Raw genomic sequence first — 18,132 nt, forward strand, 5'->3', positions numbered from 1 at the left:
GTGTCTGCTCCATAATATGGACACTGTCAATATATACGGACAGGGTGTGGGCTGTGTCTGGTCTATAATATGGACACTGTCAATATATACAGACAGGGTGTGGGCTGTGTCTGCTCTGTAATATGGACACTCAATATATACAGACAGGGTGTGGGCCGTGTCTGCTCTACAATATGGACACTGTCAATATATACAGACAGGGTGTGGGCTGTGTCTGCTCTATAGAGTGGACACTGTCAATATATACAGACAGGGTGTGAGCGGTGTCTGCTCTATAATATGGACACTGTCAGTATATACAGACAGGGTGTGGGCTGTGTCTGCTCTATAATATGGACACTGTCAGTATATACAGACAGGGTGTGGGCTGTGTCTGCTCCATAATATGGACACTGTCAATATATACGGACAGGGTGTGGGCTGTGTCTGGTCTATAATATGGACACTGTCAATATATACAGACAGGGTGTGGGCTGTGTCTGCTCTGTAATATGGACACTCAATATATACAGACAGGGTGTGGGCCGTGTCTGCTCTATAGAGTGGACACTGTCAATATATACAGACCGGGTGTGGGCTGTGCCTGCTCTATCGAGTGGATACTGTCAATATATACAGACAGGGTGTGGGCGGTGTCTGCTCTATAATATGGACACTGTCAGTATATACAGACAGGGTGTGGGCTGTGTCTGCTCTATAATATGGACACTGTCAATATACAGACAGGGTGTGGGCTGTGTCTGCTCTATAATATGGACACTCAATATATACAGACAGGGTGTGGGCTGTGTCTGCTTTATAATATGGACACTGTCAATATATACAGACAGGGTGTGGGCTGTGTCTGCTCTATAATATGGACACTGTCAATATACAGACAGGGCGTGGGCTGTGCCTGCTCTATAATATGGACACTGTCAGTATATACAGACAGGGTGTGGCCTGTGTCTGCTCTATATAATATGGACGCTGTCAATATATACAGACAGGGTGTGGGCCGTGTCTGCTCTGTAATATGGGCACTGTCAGTATATACAGACAGGGTGTGGGCTGTGTCTGCTCTATAATATGGACACTGTCAATATATACAGGCAGGGTGTGGGCTGTGTCTGCTCTATAATATGGACACTGTCACTATATACAGACAGGGTGTGGGCTGTGTCTGCTCTGTAATATGGACACTGTCAATATATACAGACAGGGTGTGGGCTGTGTCTGCTCTATAATATGGACACTGTCAATATACAGACAGGGTGTGGGCTGTGCCTGCTCTATAATATGGACACTGTCAATGTATACAGAAAGGGTGTGGGCTGTGTCTGCTCTATAATATGGACACTGTCAATATACAGACAGGGTGTGGGCTGTGTCTGCATATACAGACAGGGTGTGGGCTGTGTCTGCTCTATAATATGGACATTGTCAATATACAGACAGGGTGTGGGCTGTGTCTGCTCTATAATATGGACACTGTCAATATATACAGACAGGGTGTGGCCTGTGTCTGCTCTATAATATGGACGCTGTCAATATATACAGACAGGGTGTGGGCCGTGTCTGCTCTATAATATGGGCACTGTCAGTATATACAGACAGGGTGTGGGCTGTGTCTGCTCTATAATATGGACACTGTCAGTATATACAGACAGGGTGTGGCCTGTGTCGGCTCTATATAATATGGACGCTGTCAATATATACAGACAGGGTGTGGGCCGTGTCTGCTCTGTAATATGGGCACTGTCAGTATATACAGACAGGGTGTGGGCTGTGTCTGCTCTATAATATGGACACTGTCACTATATACAGACAGGGTGTGGGCTGTGTCTGCTCTATAATATGGACACTGTCAATATATACAGGCAGGGTGTGGGCTGTGTCTGCTCTATAATATGGACACTGTCACTATATACAGACAGGGTGTGGGCTGTGTCTGCTCTATAATATGGACACTGTCAATATATACAGACAGGGTGTGGGCTGTGTGTGCTCTGTAATATGGACACTGTCAATATATACAGACAGGGTGTGGGCTGTGTCTGCTCTATAATATGGACACTGTCAATATATACGGACAGGATGTGGGCTGTGTCTGCTCTATAATATGGACACTGTCAATATATGCAGACAGGGTGTGGGCCGTGTCTGCTGTACAATATGGACACTGTCAGTATATACAGACAGGGTGTGGGCTGTGTCTGCTCTATAATATGGACACTGTCAATATACAGACAGGGTGTGGGCTGTGTCTGCATATACAGACAGGGTGTGGGCTGTGTCTGCTCTATAATATGGACATTGTCAATATACAGACAGGGTGTGGGCTGTGTCTGCATATACAGACAGGGTGTGGGCTGTGTCTGCTCTATAATATGGACGCTGTCAATATATACAGACAGGGTGTGGGCCGTGTCTGCTCTGTAATATGGGCACTGTCAGTATATCCAGACAGGGTGTGGGCTGTGTCTGCTCTATAATATGGACACTGTCACTATATACAGACAGGGTGTGGGCTGTGTGTGCTTTGTAATATGGACACTGTCAATATATACAGACAGGGTGTGGGCTGTGTCTGCTCTATAATATGGACATTGTCAATATACAGACAGGGTGTGGGCTGTGTCTGTTCTATAATATGGACACTGTCAATATATACGGACAGGATGTGGGCTGTGTCTGCTCTATAATATGGACACTGTCAATATATGCAGACAGGGTGTGGGCTGTGTCTGCTCTATAATATGGACACTGTCACTATACTGACAGGGTGTGGGCTGTACCTGCTCTATAATATGGACACTGTCAGTATATACAGACAGGGTGTGGGCTGTGTCTGCTCTATAATATGGACACTGTCAATATACAGACAGGGTGTGGGCTGTGCCTGCTCTATAATATGGACACTGTCAATATCTACAGACAGGGTGTGGGCTGTGTCTGCTCTATAATATGGACACTGTCAATATATACGGACAGGGTGTGGGCTGTGTCTGCTCTATAATATGGACACTGTCAATATATACAGACAGGGTGTGGGCTGTGTCTGCATATACAGACAGGGTGTGGGCTGTGTCTGCTATATAATATGGACACTGTCAGTATATACAGACAGGGTGTGGGCTGTGTCTGCTCTATAATATGGACATTGTCAATATACAGACAGGGTGTGGGCTGTGTCTGCTCTATAATATGGACACTGTCAATATATACGGACAGGGTGTGGGCTGTGTCTGCTCTATATAATATGGACGCTGTCAATATATACAGACAGGGTGTGGGCCGTGTCTGCTCTATATAATATGGACGCTGTCAATATATACAGACAGGGTGTGGGCTGTGTCTGCTCTATAATATGGACACTGTCAGTATATACAGACAGGGTGTGGCCTGTGTCTGCTCTATATAATATGGACGCTGTCAATATATACAGACAGGGTGTGGGCCGTGTCTGCTCTGTAATATGGGCACTGTCAGTATATACAGACAGGGTGTGGGCCGTGTCTGCTCTATAATATGGACACTGTCAGTATATACAGACAGGGTGTGGGCTGTGTCTGCTCTATAATATGGACACTGTCAGTATATACAGACAGGGTGTGGGCTGTGTCTGCTCTATAATATGGACACTCAGTATATACAGACAGGGTGTGGGCTGTGTCTGCTCTATAATATGGACACTGTCAGTATATACAGACAGGGTGTGGGCTGTGCCTGCTCTATAATATGGACACTGTCAATGTATACAGACAGGGTGTGGGCTGTGTCTGCTCTATAATATGGACACTGTCAATATACAGACAGGGTGTGGGCTGTGTCTGCATATACAGACAGGGTGTGGGCTGTGTCTGCTCTATAATATGGACACTGTCAATATACAGACAGGGTGTGGGCTGTGCCTGCTCTATAATATGGACACTGTCAATATCTACAGACAGGGTGTGGGCTGTGTCTGCTCTATAATATGGACACTGTCAATATACAGACAGGGCGTGGGCTGTGCCTGCTCTATAATATGGACACTGTCAGTATATACAGACAGGGTGTGGCCTGTGTCTGCTCTATATAATATGGACGCTGTCAATATATACAGACAGGGTGTGGGCCGTGTCTGCTCTGTAATATGGGCACTGTCAGTATATACAGACAGGGTGTGGGCTGTGTCTGCTCTATAATATGGACACTGTCAATATATACAGGCAGGGTGTGGGCTGTGTCTGCTCTATAATATGGACACTGTCACTATATACAGACAGGGTGTGGGCTGTGTCTGCTCTGTAATATGGACACTGTCAATATATAGAGACAGGGTGTGGGCTGTGTCTGCTCTATAATATGGACACTGTCAATATACAGACAGGGTGTGGGCTGTGCCTGCTCTATAATATGGACACTGTCAATGTATACAGAAAGGGTGTGGGCTGTGTCTGCTCTATAATATGGACACTGTCAATATACAGACAGGGTGTGGGCTGTGTCTGCATATACAGACAGGGTGTGGGCTGTGTCTGCTCTATAATATGGACATTGTCAATATACAGACAGGGTGTGGGCTGTGTCTGAATCTGGACACTCAATATACAGACAGGGTGTGGGCTGTGTCTGCTCTATAATATGGACACTGTCAATATATACAGACAGGGTGTGGGCCGTGTCTGCTCTATAATATGGGCACTGTCAGTATATACAGACAGGGTGTGGGCTGTGTCTGCTCTATAATATGGACACTCAATATATACAGACAGGGTGTGGGCTGTGTCTGCTCTATATTATGGACACTGTCAGTATACAGACAGGGTGTGGGCTGTGTCTGCTCTATAATATGGACACTCAATATATACAGACGGTGTGGGCTGTGCCTGCTCTATAATATGGACACTGTCACTATATACAGACAGGGTGTGGGCTGTGTCTGCTCTATAATATGGACACTGTCAGTATATACAGACAGGGTGTGGGCTGTGTCTGCTCTATAATATGGACACTGTCAATATATACAGACAGGGTGTGGGCTGTGTCTGCTCTATAATATGGACACTGTCACTATATACAGACAGGGTGTGGGCTGTGTCTGCTCTATAATATGGACACTCAATATATACAGACAGGGTGTGGGCTGTGTCTGCTCTATAGAGTGGATACTGTCAATATATACAGACAGGGTAGTGGGCGGTGTCTGCTCTATAATATGGACACTGTCAGTATATACAGACAGGTGTGGGCTGTGTGCTCTATAATATGGACACTGTCAATATATACAGACAGGGTGTGGGCTGTGTCTGCTCTATAATATGGACACTGTCAATATACTGACAGGGTGTGGGCTGTGCCTGCTCTATAATATGGACACTGTCAGTATATACAGACAGGGTGTGGGCTGTGTCTGCTCCATAATATGGACACTGTCAATATATACTGGACAGGGTGTGGGCTGTGTCTGGTCTATAATATGGACACTGTCAATATATACAGACAGGGTGTGGGCTGTGTCTGCTCTGTAATATGGACACTCAATATATACAGACAGGGTGTGGGCCGTGTCTGCTCTACAATATGGACACTGTCAATATATACAGACAGGGTGTGGGCTGTGTCTGCTCTATAGAGTGGACACTGTCAATATATACAGACAGGGTGTGAGCGGTGTCTGCTCTATAATATGGACACTGTCAGTATATACAGACAGGGTGTGGGCTGTGTCTGCTCTATAATATGGACACTGTCAGTATATACAGACAGGGTGTGGGCTGTGTCTGCTCCATAATATGGACACTGTCAATATATACGGACAGGGTGTGGGCTGTGTCTGGTCTATAATATGGACACTGTCAATATATACAGACAGGGTGTGGGCTGTGTCTGCTCTGTAATATGGACACTCAATATATACAGACAGGGTGTGGGCCGTGTCTGCTCTATAGAGTGGACACTGTCATATATACAGACCGGGTGTGGGCTGTGCCTGCTCTATCGAGTGGATACTGTCAATATATACAGACAGGGTGTGGGCGGTGTCTGCTCTATAATATGGACACTGTCAGTATAATACAGACAGGGTGTGGGCTGTGTCTGCTCTATAATATGGACACTGTCAATATACAGACAGGGTGTGGGCTGTGTCTGCTCTATAATATGGACACTCAATATATACAGACAGGGTGTGGGCTGTGCCTGCTCTATAATATGGACACTGTCAGTATATACAGACAGGTGTGTGGCCTGTGTCTGCTCTATATAATATGGACGCTGTCAATATATACAGACAGGGTGTGGGCCGTGTCTGCTCTGTAATATGGGCACTGTCAGTATATACAGACAGGGTGTGGGCTGTGTCTGCTCTATAATATGGACACTGTCAATATATACAGGCAGGGTGTGGGCTGTGTCTGCTCTATAATATGGACACTGTCACTATATACAGACAGGGTGTGGGCTGTGTCTGCTCTGTAATATGGACACTGTCAATATATACAGACAGGGTGTGGGCTGTGTCTGCTCTATAATATGGACACTGTCAATATACAGACAGGGTGTGGGCTGTGCCTGCTCTATAATATGGACACTGTCAATGTATACAGAAAGGGTGTGGGCTGTGTCTGCTCTATAATATGGACACTGTCAATATACAGACAGGGTGTGGGCTGTGTCTGCATATACAGACAGGGTGTGGGCTGTGTCTGCTCTATAATATGGACATTGTCAATATACAGACAGGGTGTGGGCTGTGTCTGCTCTATAATATGGACACTGTCAATATATACAGACAGGGTGTGGCCTGTGTCTGCTCTATAATATGGACGCTGTCAATATATACAGACAGGGTGTGGGCCGTGTCTGCTCTATAATATGGGCACTGTCAGTATATACAGACAGGGTGTGGGCTGTGTCTGCTCTATAATATGGACACTCAATATATACAGACAGGTGTGGGCTGTGTCTGCTCTATATTATGGACACTGTCAGTATACAGACAGGGTGTGGGCTGTGTCTGCTCTATAATATGGACACTCAGATATATACAGACGGTGTGGGCTGTGCCTGCTCTATAATATGGACACTGTCACTATATACAGACAGGGTGTGGGCTGTGTCTGCTCTATAATATGGACACTGTCAATATATACAGGCAGGGTGTGGGCTGTGTCTGCTCTATAATATGGACACTGTCAGTATATACAGACAGGGTGTGGCCTGTGTCGGCTCTATATAATATGGACGCTGTCAATATATACAGACAGGGTGTGGGCCGTGTCTGCTCTGTAATATGGGCACTGTCAGTTATACAGACAGGGTGTGGGCTGTGTCTGCTCTATAATATGGACACTGTCACTATATACAGACAGGGTGTGGCTGTGTCTGCTCTATAATATGGACACTGTCAATATATACAGGCAGGGTGTGGGCTGTGTCTGCTCTATAATATGGACACTGTCACTATATACAGACAGGGTGTGGGCTGTGTCTGCTCTATAATATGGACACTGTCAATATATACAGACAGGTGTGGGCTGTGTGTGCTCTGTAATATGGACCACTGTCAATATATACAGACAGGGTGTGGGCTGTGTCTGCTCTATAATATGGACACTGTCAATATATACGGACAGGATGTGGGCTGTGTCTGCTCTATAATATGGACACTGTCAATATATGCAGACAGGGTGTGGCCGTGTCTGCTGTACAATATGGACACTGTCAGTACTATACAGACAGGGTGTGGGCTGTGTCTGCTCTATAATATGGACACTGTCAATATACAGACAGGTGTGGGCTGTGTCTGCATATACAGACAGGGTGTGGGCTGTGTCTGCTCTATAATATGGACATTGTCAATATACAGACAGGGTGTGGGCTGTGTCTGCATATACAGACAGGGTGTGGGCTGTGTCTGCTCTATAATATGGACGCTGTCAATATATACAGACAGGGTGTGGGCCGTGTCTGCTCTGTAATATGGGCACTGTCAGTATATCCAGACAGGGTGTGGGCTGTGTCTGCTCTATAATATGGACACTGTCACTATATACAGACAGGGTGTGGGCTGTGTGTGCTTTGTAATATGGACACTGTCAATATATACAGACAGGGTGTGGGCTGTGTCTGCTCTATAATATGGACATTGTCAATATACAGACAGGGTGTGGGCTGTGTCTGTTCTATAATATGGACACTGTCAATATATACGGACAGGATGTGGGCTGTGTCTGCTCTATAATATGGACACTGTCAATATATGCAGACAGGGTGTGGGCTGTGTCTGCTCTATAATATGGACACTGTCACTATACTGACAGGGTGTGGGCTGTACCTGCTCTATATAATATGGACGCTGTCAATATATACAGACAGGGTGTGGGCTGTGTCTGCTCTATAATATGGACACTGTCAATATACAGACAGGGTGTGGGCTGTGCCTGCTCTATAATATGGACACTGTCAATATCTACAGACAGGGTGTGGGCTGTGTCTGCTCTATAATATGGACACTGTCAATATATACGGACAGGGTGTGGGCTGTGTCTGCTCTATAATATGGACACTGTCAATATATACAGACAGGGTGTGGGCTGTGTCTGCTCTATAATATGGACACTGTCAGTATATACAGACAGGGTGTGGGCTGTGTCTGCATATACAGACAGGGTGTGGGCTGTGTCTGCTATATAATATGGACACTGTCAGTATATACAGACAGGGTGTGGGCTGTGTCTGCATATACAGACAGGGTGTGGGCTGTGTCTGCTATATAATATGGACACTGTCAGTATATACAGACAGGGTGTGGGCTGTGTCTGCTCTATAATATGGACATTGTCAATATACAGACAGGGTGTGGGCTGTGTCTGCTCTATAATATGGACACTGTCAATATATACGGACAGGGTGTGGGCTGTGTCTGCTCTATATAATATGGACGCTGTCAATATATACAGACAGGGTGTGGGCCGTGTCTGCTCTATATAATATGGACGCTGTCAATATATACAGACAGGGTGTGGGCTGTGTCTGCTCTATAATATGGACACTGTCAGTATACAGACAGGGTGTGGCCTGTGTCTGCTCTATATAATATGGACGCTGTCAATATATACAGACAGGGTGTGGGCCGTGTCTGCTCTGTAATATGGGCACTGTCAGTATATACAGACAGGGTGTGGGCCGTGTCTGCTCTATAATATGGACACTGTCAGTATATACAGACAGGGTGTGGGCTGTGTCTGCTCTATAATATGGACACTGTCAGTATATACAGACAGGGTGTGGGCTGTGTCTGCTGTATAATATGGACACTGTCACTCTATACAGACAGGGTGTGGGCTGTGTCTGCTCTATAATATGGACACTGTCAATATATACAGACAGGGTGTGGGCTGTGTCTGCTCTATAATATGGACACTGTCAATATACAGACAGGGTGTGGGCTGTGCCTGCTCTATAATATGGACACTGTCAATGTATACAGACAGGGTGTGGGCTGTGTCTGCTCTATAATATGGACACTGTCAATATACAGACAGGGTGTGGGCTGTGTCTGCATATACAGACAGGGTGTGGGCTGTGTCTGCTCTATAATATGGACACTGTCAATATACAGACAGGGTGTGGGCTGTGCCTGCTCTATAATATGGACACTGTCAATATCTACAGACAGGGTGTGGGCTGTGTCTGCTCTATAATATGGACACTGTCAATATATACAGACAGGGTGTGGGCTGTGTCTGCTCTATAATATGGACACTGTCAATATATACAGACAGGGTGTGGGCTGTGTCTGCTCTATAATATGGACACTGTCAATATATACAGACAGGGTGTGGGCTGTGTCTGCTCTATAATATGGACACTGTCAATATATACAGACAGGGTGTGGGCTGTGTCTGCTCTGTAGAGTGGATAGGAAGGACCTGTTCTCTTAGCAGAGAGGTCAATAGCCAGGGGGCATAGATTTAACATCATTGGTAGAAGGATTAGAGGGGAGTTGAGAAATGTTTTCACCCAGAGGGTGGTGGGGGCCTGGAACTCACTGCCTGAAAGGGTGGTCGAGGCAGAAACCCTCATCACATTTAAAAAGTACTTGGATGTGCACTTGAAGTGCCGTAACCTACAGGGCTACGGACCAAGAGCTGGGAAGTGGGATTAAGCTGGAGAGCTCTTTTTCGGCCAGCACTGCCGCGATGAGCCGAATGGGCTCCTTTGTGCTGTACATTTCTATGATAATATGGACACTGTATTAATATATAGACAGGGTATGGTCTGTGTTCATGAGTTTGATAGTGAATAGGGAAAGCCTATTTCCTCTGGTTGTGGAGTCAGTGGCGAGGGGTCATCAATTTAAAAATGGTCATTTAGAAAGAAAGACTTTCATTTATATAGCGCCTTTCACGACCACCGGACATCTCAAAATGTTTTACAGTACTTTTTGAAGTGTAGTCACTTGTAATGTAGGAATCATGGCAGCTAATTTGCGCACTGCAGGATCCCACAAACAGCAATGTGATAATGAGCAGATAATTTGTTTTTTAGTGATGTGGGTTGAGGGATAAATATTGGCAGTGACACTGGGGATTACACCCCACTCTTCTTGAAATTGTGCCATGGGATCTTTTCGTCCACCTGAGAGGGCAGTCTCGGGGCCTTGGGCTTACCGTCTCATCTGAAGACGACACCTCTGACAGTGTAGCACTCCCTCAGGGCAGCCTCGATTTTTGTGTTCAAGCCCCTGGAGTGAGACTTGAACCCACAACCTTCTGACACGGAGGCGAAAGTGCTACCCACTGAGCCACAGCTGACACTGACTAAAGAGTGAGGAGAGAGGTTAGGAGAAATGTTTACAACACAGAGGGTTGTTGGAACAAGGAATGCTTTGCCGCAGGGAGTGATTGAGGTCGGGACATCTTTGAAGGGAAAGTTGGATTAATATTTGAAACGAGGAGATACAGGTGCTATGGGGAGAGTGCGGGGCAGTGTGATTGATTTTGGATTTCTCGAGCACAGACACAGTGGGCCACATGGCTTTCTGTAATGTAAATAAGGAGGGTTTGATGGGTGAACTCTCTTTTAACGGTACCAGTTTTTCACATCTACTTGGAGGCAGACAGGGCTTCGGTTGAATGTCTAATTCAAAGGTTAGCACCTCCAGCAATGCAGTATTCCCTCACTACAGCGCTGGTGTCAGCCTCGGCTATGTGCTGAAGTTCTGAAGTAGCATTTGAACTGCAAAAGTGACGAGCATCAAAATAGGTCACCTTTTAAACATGCTGTCAGGTGCCACATATACGCTCTAACCTCTCCACCACCTCTCTCGACTTGTAGGCTGCCTCTGTGTTGTCAGACAGCTTGCCTGATATCCACAATTTCGCCCAGCCAAACATTGGAAAGACTGAAGCAAACTCTACGGCCAGTTTTCAGACTGAACCTGACTGTTCACAATAAATTGGAGGCATTGGGAGTCTGGGAGCTAATGCAGATCAGCAAGAACAGGGGTAACGGACGTGCAGCGATTGGATTGACCAAGCTTCTGGTCACCGGTCCTAATCTCTCTGTATGTGCCTCAGTGCCACATTTTGTTTGATAATGCCCTGTGAAGCACCGTGGGACGTTTTGCTACATTAAAGGCGCTATATAAATGCAAGTTGTTGATTAGGATGTGGGCAGTCGAGTTTTGGTTTTTAGCTGACATTTGCAGAGCGTGGAGGATGGGAGTTTGGCCAGGAGAGTATTGGAATAGTCGAATCTGGATGGCGTAGATGAGGGGTTAAGTAGCAGATGGGCTGAAGTAATGTTCTTGGTGCAACTGTCTCTGACTGACTGACTCCTGTTGTTGTGGCTCTTGCTGTAAAACAAAATTTGCAGGGCCGTATCCAACCCACTGGATTCTCCCAGTCCCAACATTTTGGACTTTCAGTTTCTGTTCACACAACTCCGATACATCGATTAGCATTTTTATTCAGCATAGTGTTTGAGAGGTGGGTACAAAGGAGGTCAGTGTTTGAGCCAGACAATTATCTCTCTAGTGAGATGCAGTACCGAGGGAGTGTTGCACTGTCGGAGATGGCGTCTTTCGGATGAGACGATAAACCGAGGCCGGGTCTGTGCTCTCGGGTGGATGTGAAAGACCCCGTGGCACTATTTTGAAGAAGAGCAGGTGAGTTCTACCCCGTGTTCTGGCCAATAACCCTTAACGAATGCCACTAAAACAGATTATCTGGTCGCTACTTCATTGCTGTTTGTGGGATGCTGCTGTGCACAAATTGACTGTGCGTATCCTGCATTACAACAGTGACTACACTTCAAAAGTACTTCAGTGGCTGTGAAGCGCTTTAGAACGGCCTGAGGTTGTGAAAGGCGTTGTATAAATGCAGAGAATAGCTTCTTTCCTCACAAGCCATGTTGATAGACCTAATTTGAAGCACTGTGAAGCATTGGAATAAACGGGTCTTTTTCCGAGTGGCAGGCAGTGACTAGTGGGGTACCGCAGGGATCGGTGCTAGGACCCCAGCTATTCACAATATATATTAATGATCTAGATGAGGGAACTAGATGTAATATCTCCAAGTTTTGCAGATGACACAAAGCTGGGTGGGCGTGTGTGCTGTGAGGAGGATGCCGAGAAACTACAGGATGATTTGGACAGGTTGGGTGATTGGGCAGAAGCATGGCAGATGCAATATAACGTGGATAAATGCGAGGTTATCCACTTTGGTGTCAAAAACAGGAAGGCAGATTATTATCTGAATGGCAATAGATTGGGAGAAGGGGAAGTGCAACAAGACCTGGGTGTCCTTGTGCACCAGTCGCTGAAGGTAAGCATGCAGGTGCAGCAGGCGGTTAAGAAGGCAAATGGTATGTTGGCCTTCATAGCGAGAGGGTTCGAGTACAGGAACAAGGATGTCTTGCTGCAGTTGTACAGGGCCTTGGTGAGACCACACCTTGAGTATTGTGTGCAGTTTTGGTTGCCTTATCTGAGGAAGGATGTTCTTGCCATGGAGGGAGTGCAGCGAAGATTCACCAGGCTGATACCTGGGATGGCAGGAATGACGTATGAGGAGAGATTGGGTCGATTGGGCTTATACTCACTGGAGTTTAGAAGAATGAGAGGGGATCTCATTGAAACTTATAAAATTCTAACAGGACTAGACAGACTAGATGCAGGAAGGATGTTCCCGATGGTCGGGGAGTCCAGAACCAGTGGTCAAAGTCTAAGGATAAGGGGGAAGCCATTTAGGACAGAGATGAGGAGGAATTTCTTCACCCAGAGAGTGGTGAACCTGTGGAATTCTCTATCACAGAAGGCAGTGGAGGCCAATTCATTAAATATATTCAAGAAGGAGTTAGATATATTTCTTAAGGCTAAAGGGATCAAAGGATATGGGGAGAAGGCAGGGACAGGGTACTGAATTTGGATGATCAGCCATGATCGTATTGAATGGCGGAGCAGGCTCGAGGGGCCGAATGGCCTACTCCTGCTCCTATCTTCTATGTTTCTATGTGAGTTTACTTTTATTGTTTGTAGGGATATATCTGACTTCGTGTTCGATTCTTCAACAGACTCCCCAGTCGCCGTGCGTTTGCTGGAGTCAGCCGCGATGGCCTTGGTGAGCCTGATGGTCCTCTACGAGGATGATTCGGTGGAAGTGCAGTTTACGGATGGCTCCAGTCTCCAGCTCTCCCCTTGCGGATCGGACTTCCTGTTCGAGAAGGCCCCTGCACCATCCCTGCACCCCTTGCAGAGCTCCTGCCGGGTCCGCCAGCGAACCCCGTTTGTCATCAGCTGCTACAAGGTGGGAGAGCCCGACTTACAGAGCCCACTGCTTGTAGAAACGAGCTTGGTACTTTTTCAAAGACTTGCATTTATACAGCGCCTTTCACGACCTCAGGACACCCCAAAGCCAATGAAGTACTCTTGAAGTGTTGTAATGTAGGAAACGTGGCAGCCAATTTGCACACAATAAGCTCCCACAAACAGTGGCAATGACCAGATAATCTGTTTTTGTGATGTTGATTGAGGGATAAATATTGTCCAGGACACCGGGGGTAACTCCCCTGTCCTTATAGTGCCATGGGATCTTTTTCGTCCTCCCTGAGAGTGTAGATGGGGCCTCGGTTTAACGTCTCATCTGAAAGACGTCACCTCTGACTGTAGCGCTCCCTCAGTACAGCACTGGGGTGTCAGCCTAGATTTGTGCTCGAGTTTCTGGAGTGGAACTTCAACCTTCTTACTCGGCGGCGAGAGCGCTACCCATTGAGTCACAGCTGACGCTTATAAATCTCCCGCAACACCTGCCCTCCAGAAATGTCTTTAACTGCTGCTTTAAATTTGCCCGCTCGATATCCCAATTATTGGTGTTTTCACCGGCAGCAGTTCTGCAACGTAATGTGGCTGCTTGTCGTCTTCACATTTGTGTTGCGAGCGAAGATTCAGAGACCGACGGCCAGACTGGAACGGTTGTAGACACACACAAGGTGCAGTAGTGTAGTGATTATAGTGCCGGATTAGCAGCCCAAAGGTTGTGAGTTCAAATCTCTCTACGGCAAGTTAAATTCAATAAATCTGGTCATTGATGGGCTGATGTTACTGGCAGTCATTAAAACCCATTGACTTTCCCGGTCTGGGCTACACCTGACTGAGTGGTTAATTCTTAATGCCCTCTGATGTGGCCTTGCAAGCCACTCGGTTGTCAAGGCAACTAGGGATGGGCAATGAATGCGGGCTTGCCATTGTCGTCCATGGCGCGGGAAATAGCTGATTGGCGTGTGGTACATTTGCTCTGAAGTCATGAGTGTGAGTTCCCTCCCGCTCCCCCGGCCTCGGCCATGGTGAAAGTCACGCTGTTGGCCTGACTCGTTGGTGCTGTGAGTTTTGCCAGCGTGGACAAGGTGGACTTGATGTCAACTGCTGTTGTCTGCAGCACTTCCCTCCAGAGGAAGGACACCATCTTATGTTCCCCAGCTTTTGAAGGCAGTGTCAGCTGTGGCTCAATGGGTAGCGCCCTCGCCTCTGAGTCAGAAGGTCGTGGGTTCAAGTCCCACTTCAGGGTCTTGAGCCCATAAAGCTAGGCTGACACTGCAGTGCAGTGCTGAGGGAGTGCCGCACTGTCGGAGGTGCCGTCTTTCAGATGAGACGTTAACCCGAGGCCGCGTCTGCTCTCAGGTGGACGTCAAACACCGCACGGCACTATTTTGAAGAAGAGCAGGGGGAGTTATCCCTGGTGCCCTGGGCCAATATTTATCCCTCAATCAATATCACTAAAACAGATTATCTGGTCATTATCACATCGCTGTTTGTGGGAGTTTGCTGTGTGCAAATTGGCTGCTGCGTTTCCTACATTACTGCAGTGACTACACTTCAAAAGTACACCGGTGGTCGTGAAAGGCGCTATATAAATGAAAGTCTTTCTTTATTTGTGCTGCTTCATTTATATTACAGATGGGTGTTTTGCCCAGAAACATTTTGCATGATTTCCCTTCTTATTCCTAACCTTTTTTTTTTAATCTTGTGTGCCCGAGTGTAGAAAGAAAGACTGGCATTTTATGTCTCCTTATTAAGTCTCTCAAACATACCACAGAAGGCAGTTGAGGCCAACTTATTAAATATATTCAAGGAGGAGTTAGATATATTTCTTAAGGCTAAAGGGATCAAGAAACATAGAAACATAGAAGATAGGAGCAGGAGTAGGCCATTCGGCTCCTCGAGCCTGCTCCACCATTCAATGAGATCATGGCTGATCATCCAAACCCTGTCCCTGCTTTCTCCCCGTATCCCTTGATCCCTTTAGCCTTAAGAAATATATCTAACTCCGCCTTGAATATATTTAATGAATTGGCCTCCACTGCCTTCTGTGGTAGAGAATTCCACAGGTTCACCACTCTCTGGGTGAAGAAATTCCTCCTCATCTCTGTCCTAAATGGCTTACCCCTTATCCTTAGACTGTGACCCCTGGTTCTGGACTCCCCGACCATCGGGAACATCCTTCCTGCATCGAGTCTGTCTAGTCCTGTTAGATTTTTATAAGTTTCAATGAGATCCCCTCTCATTCTTCTAAACTCCAGTGAGTATAAGCCCAATCGACTCAATCTCTCCTCATACGTCATTCCTGCCATCCCAGGTATCAGCCTGGTGAATCTTCGCTGCACTCCTTCCATGGCAAGAACGTCCTTCCTCAGATAAGGCGACCAAAACTGCACACAATACTCAAGATGTGGTCTCACCAAGGCCCTGTACAACTGCAGCAAGACATCCTTGTTCCTGTACTCAAACCCTCTCGCTACAAAGGCCAACATACCATTTGCCTTCTTAACTGCCTGCTGCACCTGCATGCTTACCTTCAGCGACTGTTGCACAAGGACACCCAGGTCTCGTTGCCCTTCCCCTTTTCCCAATCTATTGCCGTTCAGATAATAATCTGCCTTCCTGTTTTTGCCACCAAAGTGGAAACCTCACATTTATCCACATTATACTGCACCTGCCATGCATCTGCCCAATCACCCAACCTGTCCAAATCATACTGGAGTTTCTCGGCATCCTCCTCACAGCACACACGCCCACCCAGCTTTGTGTCGTCTGCAAACTTGGAGATATTATATCTAGTTCCCTCGTCTAGATCATTTATATATATTGTGAATAGCTGGGGTCCTCGGACCGATCCCTGCGGTACCCCACTAGTCACTGCCTGCCACTCGGAAAAAGACCCGTTTATTCCAACTCTCTGCTACCTTGCCCCCAATCCCATGTGCCTTAACTTTACACGCTAATCTCTTATGCGGGTCCTTATCGAAAGTCTTCTGAAAGTCCAAATACACCACATCCACTGGTTCTCCCTTATCTATTCTACCAGTTACATCCTCAAAAAATTCCAATAGATTACTCCAGCACGATTTACCTTTTGTAAATCCATGTTGAGTTTGTCCGATCCTGTCACTGTTTTCCAAGTGCTCTGCTATTACATCTTTTATAATGGACTCTAGCATTTTCCCCACTACTGATGTCAGGCTTACCGGTCTATAATTCCCCGTTTTCTCTCTACCACCTTTTTTGAATAGTGAGGTAACATTAGCTACCCTCCAATCCATGGGAACTGTTCCAGAGTCTATTGAATTTTGGAAGATGATCAGCAATGCATCTACTATTTCTAGGGCCACTTCCTTAAGTACCCTAGGATGTAGAATATCAGGCCCTGGGGATTTATCGGCCTTCAATCCTGTCAATTTCCCTAACACCATTTCCCTACAAATACTGATTTCTTTCAGTTCCTCCCCTTCATCAGACCCTATGTTCCCTGACATCTCTGGGAGGTTGTTTGTGTCCTTTGTCTGCCATTTCTTTGTTCCCCATTATAAATTCCCCTGATTTTGACTGCAAGGGACCTATGCTTGACTTCACCAATCTTTTTCTCTTCACATATCTATAAAAGCTTTTACAGTCAGTTTTTATGTTCCCTACAAGCTTACTCTCATACTCTATTTTCCCCCTCTTAATTAATCCCTTTGTCCTCCTTTGCTGAATCCTAAACTGCTCCCAGTCCTCAGCCTTACTGCTTTTTCTGGCCAATTTATATGTCTTCTCCTTGGATCTTATGCTATCCCTAATTTCCCTTGTTAGCCCCGGTTGAGTCACCTTTTTTGTTTTATTTTTATGCCAAACAGGGATGAACAAATTCTGTAGTTCATCCATGCGATCTTTGAATGTTTGCCATTGCCTATCCACCGTCAACCCTTTGAGTAACATTCCCCAATCAATCCTACCCAACTCGTGCCTCATACCATCGTAGTTTCCTTTATTTAAATTCAGGACCCTAGTCTCTGAGTCAACTATCTCTGAGACCCTATCAGAGCCTCTCTATATTAATAAGAATGATGATGTAAAGATTTTTTTCATTGTAGTAAGGAGCACTCTGAACCCTTAATATCCTTAAAGGGTATGAAAAGTACTCCCTCACTTCAATAAATGTAATTGAGAATTTTTGTACGATTTGGACAGGTTGGGTGATTGGGCAGATGCATGGCAGATGCAGTATAATGTGGATAAATGCGAGGTTATCCAATTTGGTGGCAAAAACAGGAAGGCAGATTATTATCTGAACGGCAATAGATTGGGAAAAGGGGAATTGCAACGGGACCTGGGTGTCCTTGTGCACCAGT

At 46.2% G+C, this 18,132-nt stretch overlaps 1 protein-coding gene across 1 annotated transcript in view; it reads left to right on the plus strand.

Annotated features, from left to right (window-relative positions):
- The window catches only part of c1h5orf34 (chromosome 1 C5orf34 homolog), a 104,771-nt gene that overhangs the window by 3,454 nt on the left and 83,185 nt on the right, over positions 1–18,132 (plus strand). The window contains exon 2 of the mRNA XM_085967686.1: positions 13,543–13,775. Within this exon, the coding sequence (XP_085823812.1) occupies positions 13,581–13,775 (195 nt within the window). The 5' untranslated portion in view covers positions 13,543–13,580. The remainder of the gene's footprint in view (positions 1–13,542; positions 13,776–18,132) is intronic.

Source organism: Somniosus microcephalus, chromosome 1, assembly GCF_052327205.1.
Source record: "Somniosus microcephalus isolate GS21.2 chromosome 1, FLI_Smic_1.0, whole genome shotgun sequence".
NCBI classification, from domain to species: Eukaryota; Metazoa; Chordata; class Chondrichthyes; order Squaliformes; family Somniosidae; genus Somniosus; species Somniosus microcephalus.